The 17,979-nt window shown below is 41.0% G+C and overlaps 2 protein-coding genes across 4 annotated transcripts in view; one reads left to right on the top strand and one right to left on the bottom strand.

Annotated features, from left to right (window-relative positions):
• Nucleotides 1-17,979, top strand: part of USP3 (ubiquitin specific peptidase 3) — a 79,542-nt gene that overhangs the window by 10,041 nt on the left and 51,522 nt on the right. For all 3 annotated transcript variants that reach the window (XM_046899243.1, XM_046899242.1, XM_015278952.4), the window contains one exon: nt 1,458-1,532. The gene's annotated coding sequence lies outside the window, so the exon portion shown is untranslated. The remainder of the gene's footprint in view (nt 1-1,457; nt 1,533-17,979) is intronic.
• The window catches only part of CA12 (carbonic anhydrase 12), a 27,848-nt gene extending 9,869 nt beyond the window's left edge, over nt 1-17,979 (bottom strand). Inside the window, exons 1-9 of the mRNA XM_413756.7 lie at nt 17,744-17,979; nt 14,572-14,592; nt 11,271-11,450; nt 9,169-9,311; nt 8,311-8,406; nt 6,576-6,639; nt 5,988-6,145; nt 4,778-4,904; nt 823-907 (exon numbers count right to left, since the gene is read on the bottom strand). Of these exons, the coding sequence (XP_413756.4) occupies nt 823-907; nt 4,778-4,904; nt 5,988-6,145; nt 6,576-6,639; nt 8,311-8,406; nt 9,169-9,311; nt 11,271-11,450; nt 14,572-14,592; nt 17,744-17,834 (965 nt within the window). The 5' untranslated portion in view covers nt 17,835-17,979. The remainder of the gene's footprint in view (nt 1-822; nt 908-4,777; nt 4,905-5,987; nt 6,146-6,575; nt 6,640-8,310; nt 8,407-9,168; nt 9,312-11,270; nt 11,451-14,571; nt 14,593-17,743) is intronic.

Raw genomic sequence — 17,979 nt, 5'->3', positions numbered from 1 at the left:
ATGCCAGAGTAGTTTATTGTTATATATGTTTCAGGAGAATGTGTTCTGTGTGGCCAAGTCAATACCAATCACAAAGTTATATGAGCAGGCTGTAGAAAAGTTCGTCATGGCAGTCTTTTTTTTCCAGAATTTGACTTTGGTGTCAAACAGTCTGGCTCAATGGCCTCTTGACAGTGCGGATTGTTTCCCCTTAGGCAGTGTGACCTTTGGGAGAGATTGCCTCTAAAATTATTCCCTCTCGTTTCACTTCTTGTTCTTCCATGAAAAAAGAAGAAATGGCAATTGGAGAGGCAGAAAAACTGCAAGTTTGTTGTCTAACCCATGTATGTGTCCTGTTTAGTTTGGAAAGGGAGTCTCATTTCGTAACCGTTCATGGGAACAGCTAAACTGTCATGTGTTTTTTGCATTCTCCCTTGTGCTCATGTGTTTTTCCCTATTTCTTGTCTTTGTACCTGTGAAGGATTGATATAAGCGTTGCTACAGGAGTTAACTGTGGCACTGTCAGTATAATGAACTGTGGTGCTATTTTTCACAAAAATCAACCATTCCTCTGGTGGTGGAACAAATCCCTTTGGAAGATCCTTCTTAGCCACATAAAGATATTTTGCTGGCAATGAAACAGAACTACTCTGAACTGTATGATACTGGAGAAATAACATCTACTGTGATTACAGATCTTGAAGGAGGAGTTCATACGTCCTAAAGATCAAATGTTACCACAGTGAAATTCGTTCTGGTTCTCAGACACAGAAGCACTTCTCTGTATTAGAAAAAAACTTGCTTTGACTTGTTTTCCTGTGATATGGCAGCAGAACATCTTACCTTTTCCTCCTGCACAGGCAACAGGCTACTACAAGAAAGAGGAGAACTCCCACAATGCAGGCTATCACAACAGAAACTAGAACACCTAGAAGAAAAGGGGAAGCATACAAAACAGTTGAATTCATTTACTCCAGAGGAGAAAGCTGATCTCTAACCTGTCATAACGCTTTCTTCCTACATCTGCAACTTTCCTGCCATATGCTTGTATCACTTTTGCAGTCATGGAATGGATACATTTGCACAGATGTGTATCAGAAAGTCCCAGTCCCACAACTGAGTCTGTAGTTGGGATGTCAAATCAGACACCTGCTGGAGTCACAGAACCAACATTCAGCCAAAGGCGTAGCAGATGTCTTTGGGTTCCCTGGCACAGGCTGCACAGGGAAGCTGTGGGTGCCCAATTCTGGAGACGTTCAAGGCTGGGCAGAAAGGAGCTGTGGGCAGCCTGATCTATGGGTGGCAACCAGCCCACAGAAGGGGGTGGAACTCAATCTTTAAGGTCCCTTCCAATCCAAATCACGATGTGATTCTGTGATTTCATGCTGTAACATATTAGAGAGCATAAGTGAAAATGAAGAGCTAAACCCAGGGAACGAAGGATGTTAGATTTGATGCCTGTTGTTTTTTCGTGGCAGGGCACTATTGAATGTGAGCAGCTGAAGAGTGATGTGCTTTGTCTTTGATAACATTGATTAGAGGCACCTAGAAAGGTAAGAACAAAATTCAGATTGCAGTATGAACAACCGTGTGATCTCATGTTTGCACTGAGATGTTAAGCACTTTCACTGTAATCTCACTCTTGAAAAGACCTTCATATATAATTTTTACAGTAAAACTATTTTTGCTATTTTGGCCTACCCTAAGACCATGAAGGTGAGTACTCTTCACTACATTTTCGTATTTCATTCACTCACTATTTTGTATGTTTTATCTAATGACCGGTTGTCTCTAAATAAAGGCAAGTTTTGCTACAGTGAAGGTGCATCACATGGGCAGCAAAACGTAACACCAAATAGAAAATTACAGAACAAAAGCCTGTAGCTTATAGAGGAGAGGTAGGGAAAACTCAAGTTCTTATTTTAGATTTCTGTTTGATGAGGACATCATGGGAAATTCAGATAGAAAGGTTTTTAGCAACACCAGTTCCTGTTTGATTTGTGAGTAATGGAAGGTTTGAATCTCCAGAGGTTCCTTCCAACCCCTGCAATTCTGTGATTCTGTGAATGCTGTAATACATTTCAGCTGTGTGTATGCGGAGCTGGTTTTATTGGAATAGATTGCTAACAGGCAAAATACATTTTAAGCATGTTTAAGTTTTGGTGAGTGATCCTTTAGGATTTGAGACATTTTGAACTTCAGTGCTTATTGAGACATTCTGAATTTTAGTGGTTATTCATGGTGAGCATGAGTTTAGATTCTAGCCATTGGCATCCAAACTTGGATGATCTCATACTTCAGTTATTTGAATTTGGGACACAAAGCACAGCTCAATGGCTCCATCGTGTGGCATCCGCACTCTGATGAAGATAAGCGGCCCCCAGTCTACTGCAAAGGCAGAAACGTTGCTCTGAAGAAGTGCTTTTCAGTTGAGGGCTGAAGCGTGCACAACAGAATTTCCTTCATAGATTTCTGCAGTTGTCTGTCCCAAGCTGTGATTCAGTGAATGGCCTCTCCTTCCCTTTTCAACAAGAGGGCTCTGTTCCTGCCTGCCCTACCTCTGGCAGTATCAGGCTGGCAGCCAGCAGCCAGGTGCACCTCAGCTGTGCTTTGGGGGAAAGGTTTTTTTTTTTTCCTTTTTTTTGAGTTAAGGGACTGCACCTGTGAGGGAGCTTTTGTGGCTGGAGTAGGTGGAATGTGAGATTACAGGGATGATGAATACCTTTCTTGCATTGTGTAGAACATTTCTGCTGCGGTTCGCTGGTGGCCAATGAGCCTTTATAATTAAGTGTACTTAGACTGAATGGGGTTTCTATTAAAGTAGCACTGAGCAATGCCTTCTGTAGCCATAGAGACCAGTTCTTGGGTGAGAACAACAGGATGGGCAATAACCCATACAACTCAGCCCTGCTAAGTTATGCCAACGTTAAGGAAAAACTGAAAATGCTTTTGTAGCAGGTGCCACCTCTGCATGGGAAGCAAACAGTGTAGCTTAGTAGAGGAAGAGCCAAATGTTTTTGGCTTTGGCACTGGTTCACAGGAACAATTTTGAAGATGTCACTTCTAGGTCAAATTTGATCCTATAGATAGACATAATAATGCTTATCCCATTTCTGTGAAGTGTTAAGATTCCTAGATTAAAACCATGCTGTCTGATTTTCAGTTCTTGAGATCAGATCTTGTAACTCATTACTTTAAGAATTGAGCGTGATTTACAGAGAGTAGACAAGTGCAGAAGAGTCAGCTTAAGACCCAGATGGAAAACAGCATTTCTCATCCCTGACTGTTGTAAATTGCATTAGCAAACCAGTAACATACGCTTGCCTCCTTTATGAACTGAGAGGAGAGAAAAAGTGCAAGTTGGATCACCTAAGATTCTGAGTCTTAAGCACACAGTAGCTGCTCATTCCAGAACTTGTTATTTCAGTGTTTCTGCTTGAACGTGTCTTTAGTAAATTGAGCCTGGGTTTAAGTTAAGTTCCTTATTGTCCAAGCTTATTTGGTTTCCCTCTTTCCCCAAACTTTGGGAATTAAAGCTCTAGCAGTTTTGGGACATTCAGTCCCAGAAGTGCAAAACAGCAGAAGCCAGTTATTTTTGAGATTTCTATCGTGTTTGTTTGCATCATGTACTGCAATTTGCTCTACTTTGTGCACCAGAGATAATCATGCCATGAGTAGGGCTGTCCAGTGCCAGTTAGTTGCAGGGCATGCTTCATACCCTGTATGTGACAGTAGAAGGATGTCATGGGCTTCTCTTATGTTACTGAAAAGTAAAGCCTGTGGTGAGAATTTTCTCAGTATAGATAACTCCTGTGTTTTCTGTGCTTTCATTTAGATGAGAGAAACTAGTAGGCAAAGTTGATATGACATGCTAAAATGTTTTATTAACTTGAAAGCTTACTGCACGGCTAATCTTTTTCATGTGGTCTGCTTTTTCTTTCAAAAACATTTTACTCTCAATTTCAAGCTGTGTAGTGGTTTGCCTAGATTGCCCTCTGTGGGTGCCAGCTTTACAGCTGCTTAAGAGCATTTGTTTGCAGGACAACGCCGAAGTTGGAGCAATGCATTTTGCATTAAAAAGATACTCAGATGCCTTACTGTGGGGCACAGCTAAACTCACTGCAGATGCAGGCTTCTGTGCAAAGAATATATATTGTTGTTGTGTAATGCTGAATAACTAAGCTTTTAAATCAGTTCTTTCTCATAAAATATGCAGTGTTATAAGTTATTTTTACTTGTCAAGTTTGAGTTTCTCTTGAGGGCCTTTTCCAGTTCTCTGTAATTACCCCAGAACAATCTCCTTGAAATGCAAAGCTGTGATTCCTTCTAAACTTCTTGTCTGCAAAAAAGCAGGCCTGGTATTACTGGGAACCAGAGATGTAACTGAGGTGAGAAGGCCAGCTCAGTTAAGCTGGCTGAAAGCATTCAGCTGTGCAGAGCTAGTTAGTGTCTGGAGTGACAGCTGATAGCTCTGCTAAGCATGACGAGGCTGAACAGTCCGCCTCCCTTCATCTCCTTCTCTTTGATCGGGGTCAGAAGGGTTGCTTGGTATGGCTTGTCTGATAAAGCTGATAAGCTGCTGTGAAACAAAACTTTGTATATACTCTTTGAATGCCTTCACTTTTACATAGTTACCCATGCAGAAGGGGGGAAAAAAAAAAAGAAAGCTAAGTGCAGGAGAGTGGAACTCTGATACTTCTGTGCTGGTACAGTGCAACAGGACTGCCACATGGATATCTCAAGTTTACCCAAACGACTGTGTGCTGTTTCTTTGCATAGAAGTGTCTGTACAGCTTACCTTCGCGGAAGGAGATAAATACAAGTCTTTCTCGAAACTCCTGAACGTTTCGGAAGTTGTTGACCATTTCCAGGGGCTCTGGGTCATCACTCTCTGTGCAGTACATGGCTGTTTCTAATGCCAGCAGCTATAAAGGAAAGCACACTGTTCAGCTCCCAGAAGCAGAAAAGACAGTGCTGGTGTACTGCAAACCGTCTCTGTTGGAAATTGTAGACGTAGTCAAGCAGAAAGGGGTACACGAAATGATACTTGGAAGTCTTAAATGGCCTGTGAGCCCAAATAGAGAATAATGTGTAAACAGTGGTCACATCTCTGGAACCCCTACCTGTATGTGTGTTTTATATACTGAAAAAATAAAGGCTGGTTAGTAATTAGCTGACAGGAGAATTGAGTGAGAGGAAATGTGGTGGTGCTTTGCAGCACGGTCTGAATCCTAAGCAGTGCTATTTCATGAAGGAGCTCACCGAAGAACTCGTGCTTTGGTAAACGATCTGGTACAGTGGATGAAGTTAAGACTTGACTGTAATCACAGGGAGCACACCATAATTAAATATCATATTAAAAGCGATAATAACATTTTTAGTAACATTTTTGTCCTTGTGTTTATAATTAGATGAATTGGAAGATGGTGATTACAAACTTATGTAATTCGTCAGTGTCCACTTGAAAACAAAAAAAGCTAATTAGATGAGAACAAAAACCTTAAGTTAACCTTGGAGAAAAGTCTGGGGATTCAGGCTTGACAAATAATGCATCACAAGGTTTTTAGAAACGTTAACATCTACTCAATCTATCATGCCTAAGTCAGGATCAGAGCACAGAAGAACTTAGATTTTTAGGGTTCAGACATGAAGCCTTGACAAAAATGATCTGGTAGTGACTCGTGGAAAGACTCTCAACAGGGAGCAAATACACAGTAAAACTAAATGAATTTCACTTTATTGTGAGCTATCAAGCTGTTACTATACCGATTGCTATTTGATTGGCTGTCCATCATTTTGGTCAACTGAAGATGGGCTAACTCCATAGTGAATAGGGTATTGATTTAAGTCAGGTCTGTGACGTGCACCCTGCCTGAAAGATTTTAGCAATAGTCACTTTCCAGTTCAATAAGAAAGTAAGACAAATCCAGGAAAACAAATCCAGAATATCCATTTACTATCCCTTAATAAACATCGGTCAGGACAATAGGTGTTGTATTTAAACTTGCCTGCTCTTGTGAAATTTTAACGGGGTGCCGGAAGACTGTCCAGAGAACACTTGGGTAGCAAGGAGGAGTTGTCAGGGATCCTTCGTAGCGATAATACTCATCTGGTCTGTCAGGAAGCAGTTCCTGAACGTTGAAACCGGGGACATGGACCATCTGATCTAAAACAGGATTTGGGTTAAATGCTGCATCGTTACTGCGTGGATGGTATATTAGTGAAGTGATTGTGCTTTGCAGGAAGCAGGGTGCTTTGATCACTAGGAGAGGAAAAATACTTTTTTGCAGAGATGATCCCAGTTTTACATAGGAAACCCGAAAGTCTGCATTTCCTATCTACCAATCTTGACTTAGATACCAAATCAGAATTTTGTAAAATAACCTGTAGCCATATTAACCAAACAACAGCTGATGCAAGAAATAAGGCCCCCATGGGTGTGTGTATGTTGCTAGCTATACACTCTCCAGAGTAATGCATTGAATATTCTAAGTCTCTCAGATTATGACTGCTTTGCCTGGGATTGCAGGACTGTTTCTGCAGCTGGTTCAGCCTGTCACAGTGTACCTATCTGGTACTTCAGTACAGCCACTCACCCTTGTATTTCACATTCCGGAAGTGCCTGAAGATCTTTTCATATGATGGGTTGAAGGGTCCAATCTGTAATGAGCAGACTGTTAACTGTGCAGGTCCTTGTGCTTCTGCACACAGCAACAAGCAGTATTTGATGAACTCTGTCCTAAGGAAACTGTACACTCTCCAGATTTAAATTAAATAGGATTACTCTTCGCAACTGAAATATTAGGTACCGTTCCCAATAAGGCTCCTAGTCTCTCTGTGGCTATTAAAGGTGCTTTGTTATACTCATGTCTTAACTGCAGCGTAGGCCTTTTGCACACACTTGAAAGGCCGAGTTGCTTTGCTTGTTTGGCCTGCAGCACAAAGGAGGAGTAGCCATTTCCTCTGAGAACATCAGTAGGCAGAAGTTCTCAACTGACAGGCTGCTCAGCTCATCTGCTGCTTTCTAGTCCAAGCCACATCTTTCCAGCCACAAACGTTTCTCAGTCTACTGCTCCTCATAGACCACGAAGATGAAGAATGAACTGTTGGGTAATGCAGGGTTGGGTAATACTGGTGGGGGCAGTAACTCCACTAGCAAGCAAGACCATGTGTTCTAACTGCTACCATCAGCTTTTTGGTTTAATAATCAGTGTCTTTCTTATGAATTCTTTGATGCTTAGCAACTCCTCTGACAGCAGACATGGTAAACTGGTGTCCTTAGCTGAACTGTGAGAGCTGCTGGCTGCCTGAAAGGTTTTCAAAGACCTAATCACCAGACTTAACAACATTTCCTTATTTGATTTTAAACACCATTATTTGGAAAAAAACAGAATCCTCAGCATAATACACAGTACTCTGAAGCTTTTCACAGTTGCAGCTTCCAAATGAACTGAAATGTAACACAATTATTGACATATAATTAGAACTGCTAGGAAGTGAGGTGGGATAATAGCCACTTGAATTAGAGCTTGGTCTGTGGACATTGTCACTTCTTCAATGAAGTGTAGAAGTATTTTTAGACTTTGAGTGAAGGATTTTTTTTATGCTGCAGAAAATCCCTGCAATTAAAGTTGTCTTGATAGTTAAGCTTATTCTATTAAGAATATATTCTATAAGCTTATTCTATTAAGACTTTTAATTCTCAAGAAAATATAGATTTATATATATACAAGCTTGTCAGAATTGCTTCTTAGCGTCATTATTACCTTTAATTGCCTACATGTGTGGCCTCGGAGGGGAATATAGGAAACTTGTCCTGTCATCCAAAAAAAGCCCTGAATTTACTTGTTTATAATTCTGTATTGCTGCTGTAGGCTGTGATTCAAATATTCTCAGAATGTTGCATCCTGAAAACAATGGTCACATCCCAGTTATCTTAAGCTGCCAAAGGAAGAGTTGCGTCTGTATGTTTCTGCTGGGCCCACACTGCTTCGTCCTACAGTAAGCAGTTTTGAGTAAGCAGGTGTGAAATTCACAATTGCCTGTTGTTTGATAAGCTATACCAATACTTAGCTTGTAAATGATTACAATAATTGATTTAACAATTGAAGTGAATTTACTGGAAAACATGAGGTGGAAAGCATCAGTACCTGTTTACATACGTGCTGATGGAATCTGGCCCTTCTTAGTGAAACAGAAAAAGAGGAACACTTATTCAGCTGCAGTATTACAAAATAACCCCAGCATTACTTTAAAGCTCTCTAATGACTGAATTATTGAAAGCATGTTTAAAAAAAAAACAACAACAACACCCCCAGCCTTGTGTCCTACCTCAAGAAGAATAGCCAGAACGGCCAGTCCGTTTGCTTTGTCCATTGCTGCTGCTATATCTGGGTATTTCTCAGAGTTATAATGTACAATATGCACCTACAGAGAAGGAGATATGTTCTCAGGATAATGCCATGGGCATGGTAACGTTTTTATTTTGCAACTGGAAAAGATAACTGCAGCCATCTCAGGCTGACAACAGCACAACAGCATTCTTCAGTGCTTTCTGGGCATAGTGGTGAGATCCCTTCTGGAGAAAACCAAAAGGTTTGAAATACCCATTCCCAGCTCTTCTCTGGCTGTTATTATGCCTCCTGTCTACGTGACCGGGGAGCAAAAGGAATGATTGTTTCATCTTCAAGGCGCCTTGTTTGTAGTACCAGCATTGGTAAATGTTTCTGACAAAACAGTATTTCTTTTGATCGTTTTGCAGTAAGTATCCAATTGGTACTGCTTTCCAAAATCTATTCCCAAATCCGTAATTTAGGATTAGGAAAGATAATAAGTAGTTCCCCAATGGAACAAAAAGAGTGAGTAAAGATAGAAGAAGAGCATCTGAAGACATTGTTCAAACCCAGCCAAGCAGTGTTGTGCAGCTAAAAGATTACAGAGAAACCAAGCAATCTGCTTGAAATTACTTAAGAGACCCAGTGCCAGCCCTGAGTTTAGAATATACCTCCTTGACTTGTAGTACTTTGGAGCCCACCCTATTTGTGGTGCAGAAAGCATATTTTACACCCAGATCATAAATACTTGGCTTAGAACCTTGCAGCCTTTTCAGTCATACACCAAAGGTAAAGATCCCATTTGAGGTAGCACACAGCCTTTTTTATTTCTTTCATTGATGTGAGTGTGTCTTACCTCTGCTGCAAAGTGCTTCCCGCTGACCGTGTGCTCTGAGCCTTCCGACTTGTTCCTGTTTCCCCAGTGCAGGTGAAGTTGAGATGCAGTGTATTCAAATGGGAGGTTTCTGATGTGCATGGTAGGTGACAGATGCATTTTCACTGTAAGCAGACCGAAGGCAGGTGGGGGCAGATGATACCACAGCTTTTAAGGAGGGGGCAAATAAAACTATGATAGCTAAACATAATACATAGGGAAAGAACAAAGCAGAGTAGCTACGTTCTTAACTTGGAATCAATCTCAGTCTGTAGATAGGAGCTGAACACTTAATTTGTCATTAACTCTTTCTAAGCAACTCAGAAGAATTTAGCATATTCTTTTTTCTGTTTTCTTTAACTAAATGAACTGAATGTAGGAATTACTGCTAATGGAAATCTCTGTCCTCCTTGAAGAATGCGAAATAATCTCAGCTTTGTTAAAGAGGAAGTTATCAAAGTATTGAAGCAAAACTTAGGCTCATGTGCCTTCTCTAATTCCCCTTATAATGGTTAAAATGTCTTAATAAATTAATATTTCATAGTATTTTTGAACTCTTGTTATACTGAACTCCTCTGTCTGTTAATCCTCTCTCAGGAGCACATGTCAACACCAACTGCTGATCCCTCTCTCCCTCCCCTTCCTCAGTCAAACCCAGAGTGCTGCTGTCAGGCAGCGAGATATCTGTTGACCTAAAATATTAGTATTTCCTCTTTCAGCATGGTGGTGTGAGCTTTTTTGTATGCATGCCAATGCTGCTCAGCGTGGAGGACAGACTAGCTTATATTTTGCATTTAAGTTACAGTAGAAAGGGAATTGAGATGTTCTCTATGTCATTGTTTACTGAGAAATTGGGTACTTCATTAAACAGTGATTTGTATAAGGAAAAGATCATCTGCTTTGCAATTTATCTTTACTGGTTTTCAATGTGAATATAATTTGTTTCTGACGTGTCCCAGACTTGCAAGGAAAACAAGGCTCAAAACTCATGAGCTGCAAACCTTTTTCTGTTAGCTAAAAAGCATTTCTTGGGGTCTGCTGTTCTGTCTAGCTGAAGTAGGTGACTGTATCTGCTTTAGCTGGCAGTGAAGCGCCTTAGCTGTGTGTAGGAGTGACTGTTAGGACAGTCCTAAGCACCCTACTGATTTCTTCTCCAGCCATAAGAGAAGATAACAGCTGTAATGATCACTCTAACAAAGAGTTTATTTTCCATTGCACCAACTAAGAGATTGCTCTTTACCTGAAGAATGGGTTTATGGTGCTGTACAGAGCAGCTTTACCTTACTGAAAGCACAAGGAAGAGAAGTATGCATTGCAAGCATGTTTTAACAGAGCATGCCAGAGAAGAGCAGAGGCAGAGGCTGCAGAGATTCTTTTGATGCTGAGAGGATACAAGAAGAGCCCTATACATGTCCTTATTTACATGTCCTCAAGTGTCTCATGAAGGGAAAAAATGGTGGGACTAACTTAACTGTTATTGTATGTAGTGTTGATACGGTAGATACTGCAGACCTTTATGGGACTGCACCTTCTCTGCTTTTTACTTTGTGTTCTGACAGTTTTAATGCAGCCAGGCAGGGCATATTTATAAGCTGTTTCTAATTATCTTCCTGTTCTTTTATCCATTTGTCTTATCCTATGCTATAGGTTTCTACCTCAAGTCAAAGGAACAGAATAGTGCTCCTTTTTCCTTTTTCCTCCATGTAACTCAACTGAGCTGCTTTGATTAGAATATCAGAGACCAATTGCACCCATATTTTATCATTCTCTCTCTTTCTAATATAATCACCAAGTCTGTTTCAGAGCACTTCAGCCAAAGTAGGAAGAAAAGCAGGAATTATTTTTGACATGCCTGGAGTTTATTGAAGAAAACCACAGTTTTTCAGTTCTGCTTGCAGCAAATCCGTTGGTGCTTTGTACATTCCCAAGTTTCCCTAATGTGTTCTCTAGGTATGCATATGCTGATGAAACGGCATCATAGCTTAACTTCAAATGATAATGAAAGTAATTTGCCCATAAAATACAAGATTACAAACTCCAGCAACTTTCCTACACAATTGTTTGCTGTCATTGAGCTCCCTTACCTGAATGCCCATTATTAGTCAGTGTAAACTGGTCGGTGGAAGACACATTATAGCCTATGAATTCTAAAGGTGAGAGATTTGAATCATACTGGAGAATATCTTTGTGAAAATCTATCGGTGATTGAAATACTCCTCCACAAAATGGATATTTCTTCGGCCAGGTGTTCTCTCCATCAGGACCTACATAAATTGACAAAGAGACACATTTGTCAGCCTTAACTCTATCCAGCTAGCACATGCCTTTCCTTCCCCCAGACTGATTCAACTATCATTTGGAAATTGGAAGAGGAGCCTTTGTTGAATTTTGAAGACTTTTTTTTTTTAAATTTAGCTTTTCTCAATTCCTGTTTCCAATATTCCACTTAATTGAAAAGGGCCTAATTACCATAGTAAGATGTGTTTGCTGGCGGAGGAAGTGCCAGCAGAAATCTCACATAGCGACAGTTCACTATCCCTTGATTTTGGACAACCTCGGCTGCCATTTTATCTAACCCTGTTGGGGGTAGCTCAGTGGATTAGGCCTGTGGTAATACCACCACAGCCAAACACAGTGCTCTTGAGCCTCTAATGGTGGTATTGTCTCTCCTTGAAGTCCTCCTGCACAAGTGAAACTATATCTATGTATTTACTGACATGAGTGACTTTTCCCTATAAAAGTTACAGGCATGTGGATGTTAATGTGGCTTATTCCTGCATTCTGAAGAGAATTTCTGACAGAAGTGACCTCATGTTGACAGAGGAAAGCTTCCATATTTTCCAGCAAACAGAAAGCCAGATCCTTATGAACTTTTCCTTATCATACAAACCATTGGGCTCCATCTAGTAGTACTGCATAGGTCCCACTAAAAAGCTAATTTGCAGAAGTGAAAAGTGTTATGGTAATTTGACCTGTAATAACTTGATCAAACTCTTGCAGAACTTTTTTCCTCACAACCTTTTGCCCCAGGCAGTCTCTACAAAGAATAGATAACATCAAGACGTTTTTGGTCTATTTAATTACATATTAATAGCAAGCAGCTGTTCACAAGCTCTGAGCTGGGACTGTTTGGGTTTAAATTCCAGAGGAAGTGCTCGTAACTTTTGTTTCTCTCTAATACTTGAAGATTCATTTATTCTTCCTAAAGCAGGAAGATATTTTGGGGTCACAGAGACTGATCTGGTAACCAAGGCCATTGGACCTCCTTGGATCAATTATTACTTTAAAGAAGCTTTTTGTTTGGCGGGGGGGAGGGGGGGGGGTAGGGAGGGAAGTCTTTATTTAACTGTTGCAGATAAGATGTGCTTTATTCTTGCCCAATGGCTAATTGCTCTCTCCGGAAGCTTGCTTGTCACAATGAATTGGTCTAGATTTGACTTCATTTAGATAGCAGCTGCTTTTTAAGTCTTTTGCTTGGAAACTGAAGAGCCTGCTGTGGGCATGCTTGTGTTCATCTGGAAGTACTTACAGAGGACGCCGTTTCTTGCTTCTCTTAAACTAAATAGATCTAGTTCTTTGATTTTTTTTTTTTCTTTTCCAAGCCTAAAATAGTGCTTGTGACTTTTTTTGTCATCTCACTAAGATGTCAGAGCAGATGGTCCTTCAAGGATGACAGTGCTTGCAGGACTTGCACATTGGCTGACCAACAGAAGAAGGAAGCAGATCTGTGAGGCGCCTGTGTTACCAACAGACTTCTGCTCTGATGATCAGTTAATATTCATGTTGCTCGAGGTTCTCACAGAAGATCCAAGTTCTCTTAATCTGTAGTCAATTAAGTAGTAAAATGCACTGGGTCAGTAGCACGGGGAATGTCTGTGGTATTTTGCAGTCACACAGAGCACTCTGCCCCTGCTTTCAGCCAGCTGGAAGCTGTACAGCTGCAGTTAGCCCAGGGCTGAGTCAGTAGTGAAGGCTGAGAGTCTAGGCTACGTGCCACAACAACATGACCACATGGTTTCCATTTTGCTCAGAGCACAGGCTGAGCTCAGTCATACCATCCTACGTACACATGGCCAGTACATGTAGATCTTTTGCATATGTGTCCAGAGGGAAGCTTTTGAGTTAGAGGAATTGCTAAGGGCTATAGCTATCCCTGCCACCCCATTCAAATGCTGTATGAGAAAATTTGGCATGTTCTAGTGCATTCACTATAGCTGCCATTTCTTAAGGGAAGAGGAGGTATCTTAGCACAGGTTCTTAGCTGGGCTGAAGTTCTTCACTGAGCTGAAGTTAGAATATTTAGCAGAATCCAAAGAATTGAAGCACAGGTCTCCAGTTCTATCGGTTGGCACCTGAATTTCTTCTCCACCCTTAACCTTGTACCTTGACCCTCAATCTCGAGATCAGCCTGCAGTGACTACAGTGGCCTGTACTTTGTTTTACTGTTGACTTAATTTTATTGGGGAGCATTGCAAAGGGGTAAAGGTAAAAACGGTGGAAGGTGAAGGCTGCCATAACGAGTCAGTGTCAGCAGGAGATTATGGAGGACAGGCCCCCTTCTGGCTTTGACTGCAGCCTTTCTAATTGCCATTTTTCTCTGTGCACATCAACATTCCTTTTTTCCAGAAAAGAAGCTTTCTGTGTATTTCAATTGCTATTTTGATTTTTTTTGAAGTTGCTGTTATATGTTTTCTAAATAGATTTAAGAAACAGCAGTTGAAGGAAAAAATAACTATGTTAGAAACAGGATTGCAGTGTCAAAGCACTTAACTGGAACACACGAGGTTGAGTACTGCAAAGAACATATCTGAATAATACCCTGGTACCCAAATTCCCCAGACTGCATAAGTAACTAATTTGAACATGCATGGCCCTGGGAAGAAGGGCAGAACTTCTCCTTCACTGGTAGTAAAAGAACCGTTGTTTTCCTTACTAACCAGCACAGTTAGGTTCGTGTGCTTGCTGCTGGCAAGGGGAAAAACCCAAGCTTCTTTTATTCAAAGTATGTCAGACAATTTTTGCTAGATGAGAATATGAAATCTATGTACATGTGCTGATGGTTACAGGAATACCTAAAGACGTGTCAGCTGACAATTTTCTGTCACTAGCACGTTGAGTCAGGTAATCTGGAGCACAGGCAAAGCGAGCAGCTCTCAGCAGCAGGTTGGATCACAGAGATTCCTGGAGCTGTCGTTGGCTGCTCCAAGGGCTTACAAAGAAGCATTTTTGCTGAGATTCTCAGTACAGCCTGCTTCTCTGTGAACATGTGGTGTGTGAAACACAGCTCTGAATGGGGAAATTCTGGCCAGAGGATTTGTTCACTTGAAATGAAATTTCTAGCTAAATTCTAGTCTCTAGTTAATTAACGCACAAATTAGTACTTACCGATATAGGACCATTTTGACCCTGTTTAAAAACAAACAAAATATTAGCGTGAATCTTTGAAATTGAGCTTACACTGTAAATTAAAGAAAGAAATTGCCCCTTAAATCCATGTGCTGAAACTTACTTTCATCTGACTTGCTAGTTCCAGATGTTGGGCTAAACAAAGAAGTTTTCAAAGGTTATGAGCCCTTCCCAACCACATTATGACTAGGGTTATTCAGAGATCTTGCCCATAGGACTTCAGTTTCTTGTGGTCGCTTAAATTCTGGAGCCAAACTTTTTTTCTTCTCTCTCTCTCTCTCTTTTTTTTTAAATAGCCACAGACTGTACATAGGCATCCCCAATTTCTTCAGGTGAGGCACATAAGGAGTTTAGGCAGGTTGAATTTGTCATCAAAATTCCCATGCCTAATTGAGCTGTTTGAAACATATCAGGGGATTGCCTGCTGCTGCCCTGAGAAATGAGAGGCAGTCCCTTCTGCATAAGTTCTCTGGGATTTGCCAGCTGAACCATACAGAAAATGGACGGACTTTGGAAAAAGAGGATGTGATAAAGGAACCAACATAACTCAGAAAATCCCAGGGGGTTGAGTAGGTGCTAAAATCATCAATATTCACCCATTGCTTAAGGAACTGAATGTGGAACAGTGCCTTTGCATGGCTTTTGAAATGTCTTGACTTATTTAAATACTTATTTAAATATATATATTTTTTAATCAACTTAGAGTCATTCAGCTAGCCGTGTAATTACAGGCACTTGTCCTGGCAGACCTGAACAATCGTGGTTAACAGGCTAATGCAGAACTTTACTCACTGAAATATCTTCTTAGGAGGCAGCTCTGGATGACGAGTCGTGCACTGTGTGTGCTTGTGTATGCATGTGTGCAGGCAGGTATTTATCCCTAGGTGCACACAGTTGCTCAGTACCTGATTCATGGCTGTGTTTTTTGTACTCTGCAGTGCACTCACAGCTCTTTTGGCTAAGAGCCAAAAACTGCTGTGTGAAATGTTTGGGATTAATTTGTGGGGATGTGCCAAACAGCCGCGCTTTGCTCTTACATGCTGATACCTGCTGGAAACACTAAGCTCTGTGGTTCCAGCACATCGGGACCAGTGAGCCTTGTTCTGTTACACTGGAATTTTTAAAATGAGATGTGTGTAATCACCCTGGCTGGATTCCCCAGGTTCCTTCTGGTGGAGAGTACATGCACTGTTTTCAATTGTTGCATGGGAAACCTGGTACTCTTCTCCACTTCTGTTTGCTGGGATTATCCCTTGCTGAGGTTTTTGGGGCTGCTTGTGTTCTGTGGTCAGCACACTCCGTAGGTACCACGTGCATACTGATAGTTACCAACTGTCAACATGCTTTAGAAATCCTTACATCCTCATTTGAGCGGGGTTTGAAGAAGCATTGGCTTAACTGAAATAGCTGATCTCCACACCTGCTCCTACTTCACATTAATATATGCATGAAGTATCAAAACCATAAATATGTGCATATGTATTTGTAATGTAGAACAACCTTAAGGAATTTCAAAGATTTTCAGCAATTTGGGCTTTTATTCAAAATAAAAATAAATAAAAACTTAAAGTCTTTTACCAAATGAAATTTTTCTCAGCCTGTGAGCATCTTGCATGCCCCGTGATTCACTACCCTTGTACCTTTACTGATGAGCACAATTATAGCAACCTGTATAGCTAGGGCTAAGGAACATTTTACACTTACTTCATCTGACTTAGACTGGGAGATGAACAGACAACAGATGGCAGAATCTTCTTGATTTTGTCTAAATGAACATGTCAGAGCTATGGAATTGATTTGCTGTCATCCTTAGATTGTGAGCAAGGTTGGTGTTACCTTTATTCTGCTTGATAATGAAATTAGAATGAAGCAGACTGTTACACAGTCTCCTGAATTCGGCCAGAAGTCTGATTCATGCCTAGAAAGCTCCAATACCAACGGCTCCATGCCTGTGAGGGTTCTCCTGCCTCTTTGCTTGTCCTGTAGTGAGTGCTGATGAGTAACACAGCTACATGCCTGCATATGCCAGAGGAGATCCCTAGAGCCTAAAGTGTATCTAGGATTCATCAATTTCCAGGGAATGGATATGTTTCCAGTAACACCTTGGAGCTGGTAAACTGGGAGGGGAAAATTGTGACAATCTGCATCTTATTTGGGTCTTTGACTTGGGAAGATGTCAAAAACAGGCAGGTGCTGTACCTCGTACCATTTGTTGGCAGCAGCTGTCTCATTCCAGACTGGGAGTTCTCCAGATTTCCCTGCAGGATGTATTGTCAGACATACCTTTTCAATACATCCTTTCAATTCCAGGCCTTCAGTGTTGTCATTCTGCAGAGCACTGAGCCTAAAAGCCTATGCTTTTCAGGTGGGAGATTCTGCCATTTAGCAATTTTTCAGAGGAAATATGCCTGAAATAACAAGCTGAGCTGAAAAGTTTGGAATTCCACCCTGTGTAGCTCATGCTGAAAACCTGGCAAAATACTCATCCTGGCAGGGCTGCCCGGGAAGCAGACTGCTCTGGATTACGTGCAAGCCTTCAGGTTTTTCCTTCCGTGAATATTCATGCTCTCACACAACCCTATACTATGATTCTCCCTCCTATCCTATAATCACGCTAGGTGGATTATAATAAGCTTGAATGGATGAAAATTAACTCCTAAAAAGAAAGTGAGGAGTGCTGATGGAGTGCTGATCTCCTGAAGCAGGTCCCATGCAAATATAAGGCAGTGAGGTTTATTACATGGGAAATAGGGTGCATCACAGGGCTTGCATTCTTTTTGTTTGGTTTAAAAATAAAAAGAGCAGAGGGAAAGATGTTATGGTTCCAAAGAAGGGTAGTACTAACACTAAGGAAGGCTGGTCTCTGCTTCATAGAAGGATCACAAAGCAAAGGCACGCTGAGCACACAGGCAGTCTGTAACGTGAACTAAATCAGAGGACAGATTTCTGTTTTCTTTCTAGATCAGAATACTTATTTTGAGAAATTGATATAAGGACACTGATTGCAAACAACTGCACATTGCACCAATACACAATACTGAGCATGCTATTGAAATATTAGTTAAAAAACAAAACAAGAGCAGTGTTAGTTTTCTGCGTACATTAGCTACCCAGCCATAAGAGCAACAATAAAATAGCCAAAAAACTTTACCATTCAGCGACGCTGGTACTGAGAGTTGTATCTTCAGGAAGAAAATGAGCACAGGAGTGACCAAGGCTCTATTGCAGCTCTTGACTGACATCTCAAGGAAAGACTTGTAATATACCAACAGTTCACACGTTTCTCTGTACTCTGAAGAAACTCCCTTGTAGGTATCTGGCAAACTGCAGATTGCACGCGTGCAGACCTTCTGCTAATGAGTTATTGCTCTTCTGTTTCCTTGTCTC

The sequence above is a fragment of the Gallus gallus genome, chromosome 10 (assembly GCF_016699485.2).
Source record: "Gallus gallus isolate bGalGal1 chromosome 10, bGalGal1.mat.broiler.GRCg7b, whole genome shotgun sequence".
Taxonomy (NCBI): domain Eukaryota; kingdom Metazoa; phylum Chordata; class Aves; order Galliformes; family Phasianidae; genus Gallus; species Gallus gallus.
Note: the sequence above shows the minus strand (reverse complement) of the source record. Positions and strands in the feature narration are given on the sequence as shown.